The following is a 17299-nucleotide window of genomic DNA, read 5'->3' on the forward strand; positions in this document are numbered from 1 at the left end:
ATTCGAACGGAAAGACGGGTCCGGGGACCGCGCCCAAAGCGCACGCGTTCATTGGACGTGGGGTCATTGGAGAGCACAGGCCCTTGAGAATCGCTTGGACCCCGCTAACTCCGGCCGTCAAGCATGGCCAAGGAGTTGAGTTCCCTTCCCTAGCAGGGGCCATACCAGTAAGACACAGAATCCACAAGGCTCTTCTTACTTGGAGAATTAGTGTGAGCAATCTGATGATATGTACATTTTGTTCCATTAGCATTTGTGACTATTTGCTCTTACCGTCAAGTTGGGAGGAAATAGTAGTACGTGTCTATTTGTTGCCATGAAGCTGGGTTAAGCAGTCTCGTTTGTGATTTTCTCAGGAGTAACCGCCGTGCCTCAGGATTTGTCGACTACCTACCTATGGGAGCAGGAACTGACGTGCGGTCAACGCAGACAGCCAATCTAGGCATACTCTCAAGTAGTGGACCGAGTCAAAAAGAAGAAGTGGTGGAAGCCAAACGTCATCTAGCCTTATTTCAGGTCTACGGCGGTGTCGATTCCTCAAGATGTTGAATACCAATACACTGAAGGGCACAGGTGAGCGTTGTTATATGGAATATCTCTTCATTGGCCAGGAATATTCTCGCTGACTCAAACCAGCGAAGCTATCTGCTGTAAAGGGCTTGCTAGATAAACTCACTCTCGACTTGAAGGAACACAATCTCTCCTCGCAAGGTAAGTTCGGATGTTCGATATTATGGGCAGGAAGGGATGGCTGACTTTCTACATATTAGAGCGTGACGCGGCGCTCGAGCAGTTGAAAGTTTATGGGAGAGACCCTCGTGATGCAGAGCCCATCTTTACAAAGGAGGGGATATCGACGCTGGCCGCGCACTCCTTCGATGGATCGTCGGACACAACATCCAGAAATGCGCTCCGCTGCCTGGCGAATGCAATGCTTCTTCAACCCAGCTCCCGCCAAGAGCTCGTTGATCTTGGATATCACATCAAGGCATGTGCTAAGCTTGCAAGTGATAGCTGGGACGACGAGTTCCTGGTTTCACGGGTGCTGATGCTGGCAGCAAATGCCAGAAACATCAATCACGAGATATTGATTACACAACATGGCCTTGCAGAGCTTATTGCTGCAAGGTTAGAGAGTCATATGCGCTTTTTACCAGATGAGGACTCAAGCCCGAACACCATGGAGGGTATGGCGCTCAGCGAAACTCTCAAAATGATGTTCGCCGTCCTACGGTTTTGTCCGGGACAGAGTACGAGATTCGCTGGAGCCGCAGGCCACATTCTAACACTGATATGTCAGCGACCACTACCTGCTGAATCCGTCCTTGATCCTCCTTTCGGTCCCTTGATCAATGCGTTATGCACCCTCGATCTCGAGGACGAGGCTATCACGAATACTTTGTTCCCGGAGAGGGATCCAAGCCTCGTAACAAGCAGGCTGATTAGCATCCTGGACAGGGCGTTGAGTGAGTTCAAAGGCAATGGCATGGACGACCCAACAATGACAGTGCTTGCCGGCTCGTTGTGCATTATTTTTGAGGCCGCACCCGAGCCCGTTCGCATATCCATGCAGGCCCAACTCCTACCTACCGACGAAGACAGGAAGGAGGTTCTTGGCAGCACGGAGAGTCTGCCATCAAAGCTCCTGAAGATGATGACTAACGCCATGGCTCCGAAATCCCGAAAGGCCATATCGCATCTACTTTTTGGTCTTTCGGACAGGGACGCTGGTAAGTTTGTGGAGAAAGTCGGATATGGGTATGCCTCTGGCTTTCTGTTCGAAGAAAACATCCCAGTACCACAGTCTGCGCTGGCCAGCGAAGGTGCTTCGGGTTCGACAATGCAAGGAAGAGCTGTGAATCCCATAACTGGGCAGTTCCTGGACGCGGAGAAGCTGTCGGATATTCCTGAAATGTCACAGGAAGAGAAGGAGAAGGAGGCGGAGAGGTTGTTCGTTTTGTTTGAGAGGTACGTACTCACCGAAAGGCTGCCAAATTGATTACGGGACTGTTCGCTGACTATTCGCTCCAAGACTCAAGAAGACTGGCGTTGTTGACGTACAGAATCCGGTTGAGAAGGCATTCCAAGAAGGCCGCGTTGAAGAGCTTGAAGACGATGAAGATGGTGACGAGAATAACAAGAAAGTGGAGCAAAAGTAGTGAGTGGTTGATCTCATGGGGGGAGAGGAACGACGTGATTGCAATATTCGTTATGATAGCGTTGCGTCACCCAGCCAGTTTTCTTTATCAAACAACCATCCGTCCACTGCTTTCGGTTGAAGCCGAGCAAGCCTAATTGTGCGGAAACCCACAGGTGGTGCTTCTGCTCTTTCGTACTTTAGAATCAAGCGCCGTACGGGGAGGCATATACTGACGCACACTAACGTACACGTGCAGCCGCCTAATTTAGTGGGCAGGAGAGCCATGTATTGGAGTGGGTAGTGCTATCTAGGCTAAAGCGCGTGGCAGCGTATTTATCGTGCTCCTAACGCTAACTCAGCGCTTGTTATCATGTGACATCAAGATCTATCTGATCATCTAATGCAGCATGTAAATTAATTACCACTTTACCATTTTGTTTTCCCCAGTCTTGGCGTCGTGCATTGCGGGTAAATACAGTCCTGACCTGAATCAGTCAGCACGCGTCGCGACCAAAAGCACAACCGTGACCGCGAATTCTCACCCCGACTTCACCCTTGGTTCATCCCTACTTATCTACCAACCCCATTCGATACGTACCGCATGCGCACGGAACAGCAGCTGTTTGAATGCGTGCATTTGTTCTCAACTCTGACGGTTCTTCCAATTGACGAGGGCCATTGCAGATCACTCTTTCCTGGTACTTACTTGAAAGAGGCATTCCAACCCTATTTTCTTCTAGTCAGGCGCAGAAAATAGGTTGTAAATAAGAACGCAGTCGACGCGACCATTAAACATGCCACCTCCTCTGCCAGAGTATGTCTATTTTATACTACAACCACCCTTTTTGGGTTGGATTGCCCAAGCGCACTTCTTGTGACCGACCCTCTTGACTCTTTATTTAACATTTCATTCTAGCCAGGAAGATAATGTCTTTGGTAATGAGAATGACATGTTCACTAGCGATGACATTGTCGCAAATGGCGACGCTCACGATGAGCCGCTTGGAACCATGGTCCATCTAGGGGACGAAGCCGATAATGAAGTGGGCTACAACGCGATGGAGCCCGAGCTTGCTGGTCACATCAACTATCTGGCAACGCAGCCAGTCAGCGACCCGGCGTTGGATAACCAAGAGTCTATCGTGCCAACCACTGGCAAAAAACGTGGTCGTCCATCTCTTCCCAGGCCATTGTCCCGGAACGGCACACCTGCGAAGACACCCACCAAACCTGGAAGGCCTTCTAAAACCCCGCGCACCGAGAAAGCCTCCAAGGGCGCAAAAACAGCTGTTTTGACAGGAAGTGCGAGAAAGCGCAATGCCGATGCTGCGACTAACGACGCGCCGCCCGCAAAGAGGGCGCGTGGCGGGAAGCCCCTCAAAGCTGAGCGCACTCCTGAACGCATTCAATCTCGAAGGGGCGCTGCGGAAGCGGCCAAAGCTACATTCAGCACTGCACTCAAGAGGGCTAAGATTGTGGTACGTGCTGGCGGCTCTGTCAGTGATTTTCATGGCTAACCTAATTGCTATAAAGGAATCTTCGGACCCTGCTCCCAAGAAGCGTGGTCGTAAGGTTAAAGCCACTGCCGCTTCGGTAGTTTCTAGTGAAGCGTACGAGGTCGAAAAGATCTTGGATTCAAGCGTTGACGCCGACACCAAGCAGTTGATGTATCTTGTCAAGTGGAAAGACTATGCATCCTCCGAAAATACTTGGGAGCCGAAGAAAAACCTTTCGGGTGCGTCCGAAGTCATCAAGAAATTCAACGCCACCAAAAAGAGTGAAGAGCCGGTTGCCAAGAAGCCAAGGGGTCGTAAGCCTGATGCGATAGCTAGGACCGCCAAAACCCCCGGCAGGAAGCCCGGAGCTTCAAAGCCCGGTCCTTCAAAGACCGGTCGCAAGCCCGGTCGCAAGCCTGTAACTGCAACAGCCGCCTCAAAGACTACCGTTATGGCTGAGGTGGCAGCTCCGAAGAAGCCCGGTCGCAAGCCTAGAGCGGCGCATGGAAAGTAAAGCTGTGTCGTAGGCGGGCTTTACATCTCGCAGCTTTGATTTACCTGCGTATCATTTGTTGTATCATGCCTTAACCTTGGGAAGACTATCGTTTGCATTAGCACTCCCTGGGGCAAGGTCATTAGCTGGGGGCTCTCTTTTTTCACTACCTTCTGGCTTACAGGCCGCCTGTCGGTCCCCGGCGTGAGTTTCCGATGCCGTAGAGGGCTGGCAGAGTGACATCGGCGTCTTCTTGCAAGGTTTCTTGTTTCTCTCTTTTGTCGCGAAGTTGATTCGCTCTGGATGCACAACGAGACAAATTTCCCATTGTCCGTCAACCCACCTTAGCTTACCTACCTACCTGCACTCGAGACTTTTCGCCTATGTTTACAATGGATGGCAGGTTTCCACAGTAAATCCATGCCATACACTATCCCAGCTAGGCGTATGGTTTATAATTCTCGAGCTAGACTAGACATACCTCATCTGTAGAGGGGAGCAATTACCAATATGGCATTGAAAGTACAGTGCTTCGTAGATACTATGCGACGGTGGTCCACTTTTTCGTTGGTGACTTTGGGTCTCTCATTACCTAATCATCACTTAGTGGGTTTACGGCGCTTGAGAGGGGAACACGTATCCACTCTCCAGGCCCGGTCATCAGCTCAAGCACGCGTCCAGGTTAAAAATATGAAAAAAAGCCCCAGTTCTGCACGAGATGGACTAACTTCCACCTTCTCGCTCTCACAACAAAGACACAATCAGCCTTTTGGTAAAAAGTCAGCCATTGAATCAAACTCGCCATGGATGCGATTCGCTCTCTCGTACAGCCGATTACACACAAGCTACCCCCGCCAATCCGCGACCTCGGTGAATCCATCATTGGTCCAGTGTGTTACAAGACACTTCTTCTCGATGTCGACCCATCCGACACTACGTGTGTCAAGCTCGCCGTATCAAAAGGCCTGGGCATTGGTATAATTGCGGCATCATCGATCGTGAAGGTACCCCAGATTATCAAGCTGGTCAACTCAAAGTCGGCGTCGGGCGTATCCTTTCTATCTTATCTCCTCGAGACCTCGGCATATCTTATCGGTTTGGCATACAACTTTCGCAGTGGCTTCCCCTTCAGCACGTATGGCGAAACGGCCCTGATTTTGGTGCAAAACGTCGTGATCTCGCTGCTGGTGCTCAACTACAGCGGCAGGCAGGGCGTGGCTGCGCTCTTGGTTGCCGCATTGGCGAGCTCGGCTGCGACGTTGTTCAGTGAGGCTATGGTGGACATGAAGACCATGGGCTATCTCCAGGCCGGTGCAGGTGTGTTGGGGGTTGCGAGCAAGGTGCCCCAGATTGTGGCCATCTGGCAGCAGGGAGGTACGGGACAGTTGAGCGCGTTTGCCGTGAGTGGAAAACCCCCCTCCCCCCTGGGTATCATGTACCAACATTATTCTGGGCCAAGCTTAGCTGACCAATGTGGATCGTTTGTTCTCTTTTAGGTCTTCAACTACCTTGCCGGTTCGCTGTCCCGCATATTCACAACTCTTCAGGAGGTCGATGATCAGTTGATCCTGTACGGATTCGTCGCTGGCTTTGTGCTAAACCTGGTCCTTGCTGTCCAGATGGTGGTTTATTGGAGTGCGCCCGCACCTGGAAACTCCCAGGCCACTGCAAAGAAGAACAAGAAGAAGTCGCAGGCCAAGAAGACAAACTAGGGCGGCCATCGTGAGACAATCGTCTTTTCCTGACTGTAATAGAGTGCGCGACCAGGGATAATACTTATCTACTTGCTATAATACTGCACTCAACCTAATACCACAAACATTAGATTACGAAACAAACTAATTCTTATCTTCCAAACTTCTCGCCTCGGTTTCTGCTACGTAAACATGTCGCTCATATGACAGAATTTCAAACGTCAGCTTTACCAATCTGAACATTACAATATGAGGCGAGGGAGTCGTTCCGACGTTGCACAGTGCAGCATTCTTCTACGAAGTACTTTGTCGAAAACTAAATAAAGTTTTGTGGTAGGTAGTGATCGACAATGGTGAGGTTGTCGCCAAGGCCCCGAAGCCGACTTGACGGAGAGACACCCTAGGTACTTGGCAATTGGCTTCAGTACTAAGGTACTTCGTATATGTACGGATATGGTAATAATAATACGCAGTGGGGCTTTGAAATCGGAAGGAACTCATCAGTCGGGTTGCAACGAAGCGCATGCGACGTTCTTGCAATTACCGCACACATTTCCATTCCTGGCGGGCTTAACGAAAGCTGTGATTGGTTCGTCATTGGTGTGGGGTCCGCCTGCGGTTCTGTTAGTATCTGTACTTAAGGTACCTAGGTAATTAGGTAGCCAGGCATTTACGGATATTATGGTGTCCGTCATGGACGGCAAAAGTAACAACATCGATCGATTGCTTTTCGGCCTGTCTTCATATGAAGTACCCCTGGTAAACAATACTACCTACCTACTCAAACCTGCCACACCGTCTGCGTGGTCCGACTCGGAAATTATAAACGACAGCTCAACAGTTCTCCTTTTCTATGTGGCGTCTGCAATCAGTTCCACGACCTGCCTATAGTGACCTAGCGCCCAACGACTCTCAAGGGCTTCCAGAGGCCTACTATCTGACGGTCTGGGCCTTGGGCCAAGGTTGTCCTTGTGCTACATGTAATGCATACGCAAGGAGGTAGAAACTTCGAGCAAACTACCAAGACTATCTCGCGGCTGTGTGGTAGCAGGTCGAGTCACATGCGTGTTCACTTACTGCTTCGGGCAGTTTCCACCTCGGTGTTGCTGCAGGGTCCTAGGCAGTCGCTGTGCATGGATTGGTTAGGTTTAACATGACATGGATGATAGGCCCGTCTGCCATCGAATGGGTGGTAGTTTAATCTGACAATCCGACGACACGGGAAGAGCACAGAGAAGCTCAGGTGCCACCATTTGCACACCGCTGCTTCCTCTCTCTCCCTCTTTGTTCCATAACCCCGTATTCTCGCGTGCCAATCGGGATTTCCTTCATCTCTATACCCCCCCCCCTTTTTTTTAGTAGCTACCGTAGTTCTACTGTAGAGTCGGTAGCCTTCCCCGGGTTTGCCTTGACTGATGATAAATTGGATTGTCTTTCTTTAGATCCCGAGCTAGAAGGAGACGGGTTCCTCCTTCTCTTCTCCATTCCACTCCATCCAGCATTGATTGATTGATCTTACCTTAGCTAAGACAACTTTTTTGAGTAATTTCATCCCCTCATCGATTGCGACATCACCCCAGTTTGTTTGCCAATTGTTTGTCCCTGCAGGGTCGCTCCATGCACCGAGTTGGGACGATTATTGAACCTCATCTTGTCCCAAAATTGCGCCATCTTCCAACGTCGCGGTCTCTTCGTTCGATCACCACCCAGGCCGGCTAGCAGCGCATTGCTGCCGTTGACGTGCTAGTCCCACAATCTTTCTATTTTTTGCTCCACCTCTTGCCTCTCCTTTTATGGTTGCGTTATTTGGCTGGAGTGTTTTGAGTTGAACGACTTGTGCGGCGGAAAAGTCAATGAATGTATAGTAGTCAGAGGCACCTCATTTCGGCGGCTTGTTGACCTCCCCCGCCCGCCTGACATAATTTCCTGCTCTGGAAAACAACATTTCGCCTCACTTCTTGTTTGCACCTCATACTATTTGGTCGGATCGAACGGAACCAGCTGGCCCTTATTGTGTTGCATCGCTGGACGGATCTTATACAGTATACCGGTACATCTTTTGGCACGCAAACAGCAGCACAACCCATATACCTGGATCCTTGGCTTATACCCTACCCTAGCGGCCTTCTTATTCCTCTTCATCTCGTTCTTCTCGTTGAACAATCTGGTTTTCTTTTTTTTTCTTTTTTTTGGTTCTTTGTTTCATTCTTCTCGGGATTGACTTGGTATCACTTGGGCTTGGTCTTTTACCATTAGTCTGATCTATACCTCTTCGAAATCACCTTATTTGCCTCCGTCTGGCATACTTCCAGCTACAGATTGAACTTCATTCACACTAGGCTCCATCTGCTTACTGACCCAGTCGCCATCATGGCCCCGGACCTCAACTCAATGCCGCCTTCGCCAATGAAGGGCCAGGCACCTACCGCGGAAGCAGGACCAAGACTCAATGGCAGCACCTCCAACGGCACGCGCCAGAAGCAACCCAATATCCTCTACATCATGGCGGACCAGCTGGCCGCACCGCTTCTCAAGATGTACAACCCAGACTCGCAGATCAAGACTCCTAATCTCGACGCCCTAGCAGCGCAATCAGTCCAGTTCGACAGTGCCTACTGTCCCTCACCACTCTGTGCCCCTTCCCGCATGAGCATGATCACTGGCCTGCTGCCCATGAAAATTGGCGCTTACGACAACGCCGCACAAATCCCCAGCGACATCCCAACGTATGCCCACTACCTACGCATGCATGGGTATCATACGGTCCTGGCAGGCAAGATGCATTTCATTGGCGACCAGCTGCACGGCTACGAGACACGCTTGACCAGTGACATCTACCCCGGCGATTTTGGCTGGGCGGTGAACTGGGACGCGCCCGACACCAGGCTTGAGTGGTACCACAATGCCAGTTCCATCCTGCAGGCCGGTGTTTGTGTGCGCAGCAACCAACTCGACTATGACGAGGAGGTTATGTACCGGTCCAAGCAATTCCTTTATAATCACGTCCGACAGGGTCCGGATGCCCGCCCTTTCTGTTTGACGGTGAGTGAAGTAATAGCGTAAAATCGACACTCCGGTCTAGCCATAGACTAGATTACTATGGAAGGCCCGCCCCTTGGTGCAAAAGGAATTGCGGTACTGGTGTGAAAAGGGAATGAAGAGGAGCAAAAGAGAAAAAAAGGTAACCATATTACTTTTATGCTGACAACCCCATCTTTCTCCTTTGTTTATCAAACCAGGTATCTCTCACACACCCTCACGACCCTTACACAATCGAAAAAAAGTACTGGGATCTATACGAGGATGTGGATATTGCGCTCCCCAAGGTGCAGATCCCCAAGGAGGATCAGGATCCGCACAGCAAGCGCCTGCTCAAAGTGTGCGATCTGTGGGACCAGGAGTTCACGCCTGAACAGATCAAGCGAGCTAGAAGAGCCTACTATGGCGCTGTCAGTTATGTGGACGACTGCATTGGCAAGCTGTTAGACGTCGTAAAGGCGTGCGGGTTGGACGATAACACTATTGTGGTCTTTAGCGGCGACCATGGCGACATGCTGGGCGAGCGCGGTCTCTGGTACAAGATGAGTTACTTCGAAAGCTCGGTTCGAGTGCCATTGCTGGTGCGGCCGAGCGGCCGGGGTGAGTTTTTACCACACCGGGTCACACAGAATGTGAGCACGTTGGACATGCTCCCGACACTGTGTGATCTGGTGGGCACCAAACCCCTGGCTGGGCTGCCCATGGATGGTATTAGTCTACTCCCGCATCTTCAGGGCCGCTCTGAGGAGGGTCATGACACAGTTCTGGCCGAGTACACTGGCGAGGGCACAGTCGGCCCGCTGATGATGATCCGTCGCGGGCCGTGGAAGTTTGTGACGTGCCCTGCGGATGGACAGCAGTTGTTCAACTTGGCCGAAGATCCGGACGAGGTGGTAGATCTGGTCAAGGTGCTGGCCAAGAAGAAAGCGCAGAATGGAGGAGGCACCAGCGAGTCACACGAGAGAATCCAATCTGTACTGGCAGCGTTCCGGACTGAGGCCGACAGCATGTGGGATTATGCAGCCATTACCGAGGAGGTGCTGAGTTCGCAGAGGAGACGAAGACTGGTGTGGGGTGCGCTGAAGAGGGGCAAATTTACGAGCTGGGACTATGATCCAGTTGATGATGGACGGGAGAAGTATGTCGACTCGATTTTACTGGCTACAGAAGCTCCAAGATTGCTGACCTTGTCATTCCCTTTTCTTGCAGGTACATCCGATCCCACATGGACCTCGATGACTTGGAGCGTATGGCAAGATACCCGCCCGTTGACGCCTATGGGCGAGAGACTGCCACAATCGTTACCGACCAGGCTGGATCACACGGACAGTGATCTCGTGGTGACTACGGCTAGTTGTGTGCCTTTCTTCTCTTGTCCATATTCTGTCGGTACATCATCGCGCATCTTGATCATAGCATGTTGCAACTTGCGTTGGTGGGAGGAGGGGGGCTTAAACTTTGAAGCGACGCATTATTGTTTTTATTATTCTTTTGCAGCATGATTCAGCACTGATCGGCATGAGGCGGACTTGGGTCTTTGGTTATTTCTAGCGATTTCTAGCGACCGCTCAACCGGGATAAGGGACAAAATTTACTGGAGGTACGATATATATAGACGGAAAATTGTCCGACAACAAATCTGTAACTAAGGGCAAACACTTTGTGACAGGGCCAGATAAGATAAGCATTGACTAGACTACGTAGTACTGCATGTCGATTCGCCAGGAGGATGCCGTGGAAAGGGGGAGGCGGACCCTACCCCCACGTTGGCATCGATTTAATTCACCCACACGAATTCTATAATAGGTCTAGTCTGCCAGCATTCCTCTGAACGAAGCTTGCCCCCAGTGGAGGGTACGTCGCGTCCGCATGTCCGCCCGAACTTCTGACGTCGATACTGGTGGGCATCCTTTGTCAACGTGAACGTTCGTGCGAATTGATTTTCGTCTATACAGAGCTTCGCCATTTACTGCAGGATTGAAGTTGAAAGAAATAAAGCAGCAAGCAGGGAACCAAAGGCGAAATTCAACACCATGTCATCGCTCAATATTTCCCAAGACGAGCTGAAATCGCTCGAACAGGCGCGTCAAAGGCTCATAACCCTCATCGCGAGCATCAATAGCATGAAGGAGATGCTTTACCGTAGCGATCCGCTGCCTCCACCGTAGGAAAAACTCCCTTTCACATGGATAGGGTCCCTTTTCTTAAGGAGGAGATTTGTCAAGTACTGACGTATGTGTGTGTATGTGCGTGTCGCCATCGCAAAACAGTGCCACACTTGAAAAGCAAAACTTCATTCTTGCAAAGAACATCGACTCACTGATCGGCGTTACTAAAGACAACGCCAATTTGTTCTCCAGGATTGTGGTACATCCGTCGACAAATTTTCCAGGTCGCGACTACGAACAAATACTCCAGCAGCTTCTCCGGAAGAAACTTGAGCCCGATGTCGAGTCCAGCGTCGAGGCGGCCAGGGAAGCAGCCGCTGCGGCAGGCATCGAGCCTAACAACTTTGTGAACGATGACGCGGCACGAAATGGTAGCCGCAGGCGCAAGAGCGCCACACACTACGACAGCGACAGCGACGACGACGAGGAGTATGCTGGACCCGAGGAGGACGAGTATGCCGATGAGGACGGCGAGGGTGGACAGAAGGAGCCGCTAGGTCTTGGCGATGTCTGGCACGCCATTCGAATGTGGAGCATAGAGCGGTTGGGGGTCTATGGCAGCTTGGAGGAGCCAAAAATGTTCACACCGGAGGAGCGCGCGATCGGAATCGACAAGGTGCGCACAGGACTGAAGCGCAACTTGGCAGAGCTGGAGCCCGACGACGGCGAAGGGGAGGATGAAGACGATGATGAGGAGGACGAGGGTGTGGAGGAACCCGAGAAGATCCAGGAGCACACGCAGCAGCACCAGCAGGCACAGCAGCAACCATTGCTGCAGCAAGCGTCTCAGGATCCATCCTTGGACACCGAATACCTACTGTGGTTCGGCGCGCGCGGAGATTTAGCCATGCCGGTAACGGTGGAGCGCTTGTCAGACACATATGAACAAGGGAGGAGGGTAGTCATGAGTAGGAAATAACGGGAAGCCCCGCTCCAGCATACTTTTGCTTGCCCAGCTTGGGAATCTCTGGAGCCTGTGTCCTTCCCCTGGTAACTTCCAAGCCTCATACAAGAAAAAAAAAAGGTAGTTCTTTCTTCGCGTTTGCTGCACACTCACGCATTTAATAAATATTTTGGTGCTGCGTGGCATGCGGTCTGATCACTAGGCAGGAGCAATGGACAGGAAATGCACAGCTAAACTTTAGCAATCGCCATAATATTAATCTCAGGACTCATCCCTGAAGCCCGTAGCTCCGCAATTGAACCTGTGGCTCAACTACGGCTTTGCAATATACATGTGGGTCCACGCAAAAATCGGGTCGGTTTAGGTCTAAGGCTAGAGTGGTTGACCCACAAGTGGACAGGGCGCTGAAGTGGTCATCTTTCTTTTGCTCTTTTAACCTTTATAGCCATCCAACCAAATAGCCGATACAGACCAAATTTGGTACGTATATAAAATCAAACAGCCGCTTTTTAATGTTATAATATATATATATATATATATATATATATATATATATATATATATTATTATTACGATCAAGGTATCGGGATAACCTGTTCTTATAATAAAGTACAGTGGGTTGAAGCAATTGAACGTTTAACTGGGTAACTGGGGTTTTTAATAATTGGGGGTAAAATTATAATCGTTCTCAAATAAATATTAAAATTAATTAAAATTTAATTGCTGCTAAACAATTGTAAAATCGAATTTATTTATATAATAATAAATATATTTTATATAATTTGTTATTCCTAATAATAATATATTTGCTATATTAAATATGTTGGTAAACGGTTATATTGTTTTTATTATTTACTATAAATATTATATAATATTTGGTATTTATTAATTATAATAATTTTTTTAATTATGTGCGGTTACGTAATTTTTTTTATATAATCCTGTTTTTACCGGTCGGTAATTTTTTTGGACAAATATTATTAAAAAAAATATAACCGCACCTGGTTTTTTTAATACCGGCCCAATTATTTGGTCGTAATATTAGGTTTTTTTTTAACCAAATTTTTTTGGCCTTAAATAATTTTTATTCCTTTAATTTTTATTTTTAATTTTGTTTTTTTTACTAATTTTTTTTACATTATATTTAATCGAATTAATAAATTTCGCGGTTGTTTTTCTACCGTTCGTCGCAATGATTTCTTTTTTGTATTTTTTTTAACGGTCGAAATGTTTTTTTATTTTATTTCCAAATCGCAAAAAATTGCGAAATGCGTTATATTATTTCGCGATTTTTTTTCGTTATATTAAATCCGTTCGTTTCGGTCGTTCGCAATATAATATAATAAATATTTCGCGGAAATAATTTTACCGTTTAACCGCCCAATATTCCAAATTAAATACCAGCGTGTCACGGGCAGGCAGGGCGGACAGGTAGGTGCGGGCGATCAGGTAACAGGACAGAGTATATTGGCTATCTAGTCTTCCAGGTACGGGGTAGCAGGTGGTTGTTGACGAAGACGTAGCTCGAGGAGCTACATATCGGAGACTGCAGAGATTTCGCGTAGATATACGCGCGCGAGGCGCTCGGCCCTCGCGCCTTCACGTGACAGGGGTCATGACTAAGCGACAGCCCAGTGGCTGTCCTTCAGGTCTGTGACAGTATTCCCCCCTTCCAGGCCGAGCTCCGTCACGGCCGGGGCCCGGGCTTATGGGGGTATCGACGGTGGAAATTCTTTACCAATTGAGCAGCGTTTTCCAGGTAATCGGCAGGTTCAGTCGTGGGTTCGCTATATCCAGCCCAACGGACGATATATTTCAGCCGGCGGCCTCCTCGGCCGCGGGTTTCCCAAAAGGAGTCGAGGATCTCTTCGACTTCGTATTCTCTCTCACCTTCCACTTCCAAATGGGGTGGCGGTGCAGGTTGTTGGCCCGGCAGGGGCTCAACGTCAGCAGGTTTTAGTCGGTTTATATTGAAAACAGGGTGTACTCTCATAGACGACGGCAGGTCCAAACGGTAGGCGTACGGGCTAATCACTTCAGAAATTCGGAAGGGTCCCAAGTTCTTCCAATCCAGTTTCTTCTGCGGGCGGGCGGTCTGGATGTTCCGTGCGTCTAACCATACATATTGGCCGACGGTAAGCCGGCGGGCCGGGGTACGGTGTCGGTTCGCCTGTTCTTCGTAACGGGCTTGGGCGGCGGTCATTTCGGCGCGGGCTTGTTCCAGAATGGCTTCCATTCGGGCGGCTAGCTTTTCGGCATCCCGCTGGGCGGGCAAAGGCTGGTTCAGGGGTACCGGCTCGAATCCCATGCGGGGATGGAATCCGTAAGTCGCGTAAAACGGGGAGGTTCCGGTGGTCTCGGACTTGTGGGAGTTGGCTGTGAATTCGGCGAGGGGAAGCCAACTTTCCCAATCATCTTGCAGGTAGGCCACATAAGCTCTCAAATATTGTTCCAGGGACGCGTTAAAACGCTCGGTCTGTCCGTCAGTCTCGGGGTGGTGAGCAGTGGATAGCAGGCTGTCGATTTTCAAACGGGTTGTCAGGTGTTTCCAAAACTTCGACACGAATTGGGTGCCTCTATCCGAAACTATCGTCAGGGGCAACCCGTGTAGTTTCCATACGTGGTGTAGGTACAGGTTGGCGGTGTCCTCGGCATTGCAGGTCCCTTTACAAGGGACGAAGTGTCTCATCTTAGTCAGGCGGTCTACGACCACTAGGATGGCGTCGTGGCCGTTGCTTTGCGGCAAATGTGTGATAAAATCCATCGACAGGTGTTGCCATGAGCGTTCAGGAGTGGGCAGGGGTCGCAGGAGGCCCTGGTGGCCTTCGCGGGACGGGTTGATTCGGCGGCAGGTCTGGCATTTCTTTACCCATAATGATACGTAATGTAGCATTCCGGGCCAGTAATATTCTCGGGACAGCAGGTCGTAGGTTTTTGCTTTGCCGGGGTGACCGGCGACGGGGGAGTCGTGGCAGCGGCGCAGGATCTCGGCTTTCAGATTATTCGAATCGGGTACGTACAGTCTATTGCGGTAATACAAATAGCCGGATCGTTCTTCGCATTCGGCCAATTGCAGCTTGGGGTGGCGGTCGGCGCCTGTCCTCAACGCTTCTAGGGCAGATTGCGTTATCGGGTCGGATTCGTATCCGGCGTCTAGTAGCTCTATCAGGTGTCTTGGCAATAGGGGTTTGTTTTGGCGGATTATGGGTTGTAACCGGGTGGGGCGGGCAGGTAAATTGTGTTCTTTCAGTACGACTTGTGTTTGGTGCTTAAGTCGTTCATCCCCCTCCTCAGGCATATCCTCTGACCTCCTGGTTAGTGCGTCGGGCTTCGCTCCTTGTTTCCCGGGTCGGTAGGTGATACGGAAATTAAATCTTGACAGGAATTCGGCCCATCGGGCTTGTCGGCGGTTGAGCATTTTCGTCGTCGTGAAATATTCCAGGTTGCGGTGGTCCGTAATTATTTGGACCGGGGACGACGTCCCTTCGAGTTCCGGGCGCCATTCTTCAAAACAGCGGATAATGGCTAGCAATTCTTTGTCGTAAATCTCGTAATTGCATTCGGTAGCTGTGTGTTTTTTCGAAAAGAACGCGACGGGGCGGAGTATTCCGTCGTCGCCGTATTGTGACAATATTCCCGCAGAAACATAATCGGAAGCGTCGGTCTCCAGGATCACATCCTTTTCCCAATCGAAGTGCGCCAGTACGGGGGCTTCGGTAAACTTTCTCTTCAGCAGTCGGAAGGCGGTTTCGCAGGCGCTATTCCATTCGAATGCGACGTCTTTCTTGGTCAATCTCGTCAAAGGGGCTACGATCTTTGAGAAATCTCGGATAAAGCGCCGGTAAAAGTTGCCAAACCCCAAAAATGCTTGTACGTCAGTAAGCTTTTTGGGTGTTTGCCAGTCCAGGACAGCGGTGATTTTTTCAGGGTCCATTTTTACGCCTTCGACGCCGACCAGCAGGCCCAGGAACTTGGTTTCCGTCACGAAGAATTCGCACTTCGCGGCGTTGGCGTATAGCCCGGCTTTCCTCAGGGCTTCCAGTACGAGTTTCAAATGTTCTTCGTGTTCTGTTCGGGTGCGGCTATAAATCAAAATGTCGTCCAGGTAGGCTGTACAAAATACGTCTAAGTATTCGCGCAGGGAGTCGTTTATATATCTCTGGAACGTCGCGGGGGCTCCCGTTAGCCCGAAAGGCATGACTAGGCTCTCGTATAAGCCGAATCTCGTGCGGAATGCCGTCAGGTATTCTTCCCCCTTTTTAATCCGAATATTGTTAAAAGCGGAAACGATATCGATTTTCGAGAAGAATTTCATGCCGGCCAGGTTGTTCAGGGTCTCTCGGACTAGCGGCAGCGGGTAACGGTCTTTTACGGTAATGTTATTCAGCGCGCGGTAATCCACGCAAAACCTCAACCCTCCTCCCTGCTTCTTCACGAACAAAACGGGCGAGGCGACGGATGACGAACTGGGTCTGATAAACCCTTTTTTCAACTCTGCGGTCAGCCATTCCTTAAGGGCTATCAGCTCTTCGCGGGACATGGCGTACAGGGGGCCGAACGGCGGCGTTTTTCCTTCTATAAGCGGGATATGGTGGTCGGACGGTCGGTGTGGGGGCAGCTTCTCGGCTTCTTGCGGGGAAAATACGTCCGCGAATTCCCGGATTGTTTCGGGCAGGGTCGGCCCGTTCCTATTTTGGGGGTCGGCGGCTAGGACCTCATCAATCTGTTTCAAGGTTACGGCGTACAGTCGGCAGGATCGGCGGCGGGCGTACATGCTCGCGGCTTGCAGGGAGATAGGGGCGATATCCATTTCGCGGAGGGACGGCGGTCGGTCAGCCTGGTACTGGGGGCGGCTTTTTTTTGGTACGGCGTGTAAAGCTTTAACCTTCTCCGGTTTGTCGGGCATATTGCAGTGTCGGCGGCAATAGTCGCTGTCAAACGTAATAACGTGTGACGCGAATCCAATCGTTGGGTCGTGCTGCTTTAGCCAAGGCATTCCTAACACAATGGGGTAATGGGCTAGCTGTGTAACGAAAAACAGCGCGTTTTTCTGGATGTGGTCCTTGATTCTCAATTGTCCTCGGACATAATGGGTGCACTTCCCACTTTCGGCGGTCCTTCCGTCGAATACTTCGATGTCGAATGGGTTTCGCAGCGGATACATTTGTAGTTGGCGTTCTTCGGCCCATCCTTGGTCGAGGAAGCATTTTCCTTCCGCACCGCAATCGGTGAGGGCATAGGTTGGGAGGTTTTGGCCCCCCACTGTCAGTTCGGCAGGCAGGATCATCAGGTCGGATCGTTGGTTATATTCCTCTTCAACGGGGAACCCGTGAACGGCGGCGGCAGAGATGCGGATCGCCGGCGG

At 50.3% G+C, this 17299-nt stretch overlaps 5 protein-coding genes across 5 annotated transcripts; all 5 read left to right on the forward strand.

Annotated features, from left to right (window-relative positions):
- The first annotated feature begins 90 nt into the window (after positions 1-90).
- On the forward strand, positions 91-2481 carry MGG_14008 (uncharacterized protein). The gene is made up of 5 exons (XM_003716081.1): positions 91-296; positions 430-573; positions 637-711; positions 771-1968; positions 2033-2481. Exons 2-5 carry the CDS (start codon positions 543-545, stop codon positions 2157-2159), a joined length of 1431 nt encoding a protein of 476 aa, XP_003716129.1. The 5' UTR covers positions 91-296; positions 430-542; the 3' UTR covers positions 2160-2481.
- Positions 2482-2571: 90 nt separating this feature from the next.
- On the forward strand, positions 2572-4710 carry MGG_14009 (uncharacterized protein). Its single transcript, XM_003716082.1, has 3 exons — positions 2572-2954; positions 3057-3618; positions 3674-4710. The coding sequence occupies exons 1-3, from the start codon at positions 2935-2937 to the stop codon at positions 4148-4150; spliced, it is 1059 nt and encodes a 352-aa protein (XP_003716130.1). The 5' UTR covers positions 2572-2934; the 3' UTR covers positions 4151-4710.
- A 134-nt stretch (positions 4711-4844) lies between these two features.
- Positions 4845-5986, forward strand: MGG_08600 (mannose-P-dolichol utilization defect 1 protein). Its single transcript, XM_003716083.1, has 2 exons — positions 4845-5529; positions 5626-5986. Exons 1-2 carry the CDS (start codon positions 4933-4935, stop codon positions 5839-5841), a joined length of 813 nt encoding a protein of 270 aa, XP_003716131.1. The 5' UTR covers positions 4845-4932; the 3' UTR covers positions 5842-5986.
- A 1203-nt stretch (positions 5987-7189) lies between these two features.
- On the forward strand, positions 7190-10558 carry MGG_08601 (choline-sulfatase). The gene is made up of 3 exons (XM_003716084.1): positions 7190-8865; positions 9063-10000; positions 10072-10558. Exons 1-3 carry the CDS (start codon positions 8194-8196, stop codon positions 10193-10195), a joined length of 1734 nt encoding a protein of 577 aa, XP_003716132.1. The 5' UTR covers positions 7190-8193; the 3' UTR covers positions 10196-10558.
- Positions 10559-10598: 40 nt separating this feature from the next.
- MGG_08602 (uncharacterized protein) lies at positions 10599-12242 on the forward strand. Its single transcript, XM_003716085.1, has 2 exons — positions 10599-11026; positions 11133-12242. The coding sequence occupies exons 1-2, from the start codon at positions 10896-10898 to the stop codon at positions 11947-11949; spliced, it is 948 nt and encodes a 315-aa protein (XP_003716133.1). The 5' UTR covers positions 10599-10895; the 3' UTR covers positions 11950-12242.
- Positions 12243-17299: the final 5057 nt, after the last annotated feature.

This window comes from Pyricularia oryzae, chromosome 4, assembly GCF_000002495.2.
Source record: "Pyricularia oryzae 70-15 chromosome 4, whole genome shotgun sequence".
NCBI classification, from domain to species: Eukaryota; Fungi; Ascomycota; class Sordariomycetes; order Magnaporthales; family Pyriculariaceae; genus Pyricularia; species Pyricularia oryzae.

Excerpts from the sequence above, each read along its gene's own strand:
- MGG_14009 (XM_003716082.1), top strand. The coding sequence starts at position 2,935 with ATGCCACCTCCTCTGCCAGA. Across the intron at positions 2,955-3,056 it reads ATGCCACCTCCTCTGCCAGA|CCAGGAAGATAATGTCTTTG; the intron begins GTATGTCTATTT and ends ATTTCATTCTAG. Across the intron at positions 3,619-3,673 it reads TCAAGAGGGCTAAGATTGTG|GAATCTTCGGACCCTGCTCC; the intron begins GTACGTGCTGGC and ends ATTGCTATAAAG.
- MGG_08600 (XM_003716083.1), top strand. The coding sequence starts at position 4,933 with ATGGATGCGATTCGCTCTCTCGTACAGCCGATTACACACAAGCTACCC. Across the intron at positions 5,530-5,625 it reads GACAGTTGAGCGCGTTTGCC|GTCTTCAACTACCTTGCCGG; the intron begins GTGAGTGGAAAA and ends GTTCTCTTTTAG.
- MGG_14008 (XM_003716081.1), top strand. The coding sequence starts at position 543 with ATGTTGAATACCAATACACTGAAGGGCACAG. Across the intron at positions 574-636 it reads CAATACACTGAAGGGCACAG|CGAAGCTATCTGCTGTAAAG; the intron begins GTGAGCGTTGTT and ends GACTCAAACCAG. Across the intron at positions 712-770 it reads ACACAATCTCTCCTCGCAAG|AGCGTGACGCGGCGCTCGAG; the intron begins GTAAGTTCGGAT and ends TCTACATATTAG.
- MGG_08601 (XM_003716084.1), top strand. The coding sequence starts at position 8,194 with ATGGCCCCGGACCTCAACTCAATGCCGCCTTCGCCAATGAAGGGCCAG. Across the intron at positions 8,866-9,062 it reads CCCGCCCTTTCTGTTTGACG|GTATCTCTCACACACCCTCA; the intron begins GTGAGTGAAGTA and ends TTATCAAACCAG. Across the intron at positions 10,001-10,071 it reads GTTGATGATGGACGGGAGAA|GTACATCCGATCCCACATGG; the intron begins GTATGTCGACTC and ends CTTTTCTTGCAG.
- MGG_08602 (XM_003716085.1), top strand. The coding sequence starts at position 10,896 with ATGTCATCGCTCAATATTTCCCAAGACGAGCTGAAATCGCTCGAACAG. Across the intron at positions 11,027-11,132 it reads AGCGATCCGCTGCCTCCACC|TGCCACACTTGAAAAGCAAA; the intron begins GTAGGAAAAACT and ends ATCGCAAAACAG.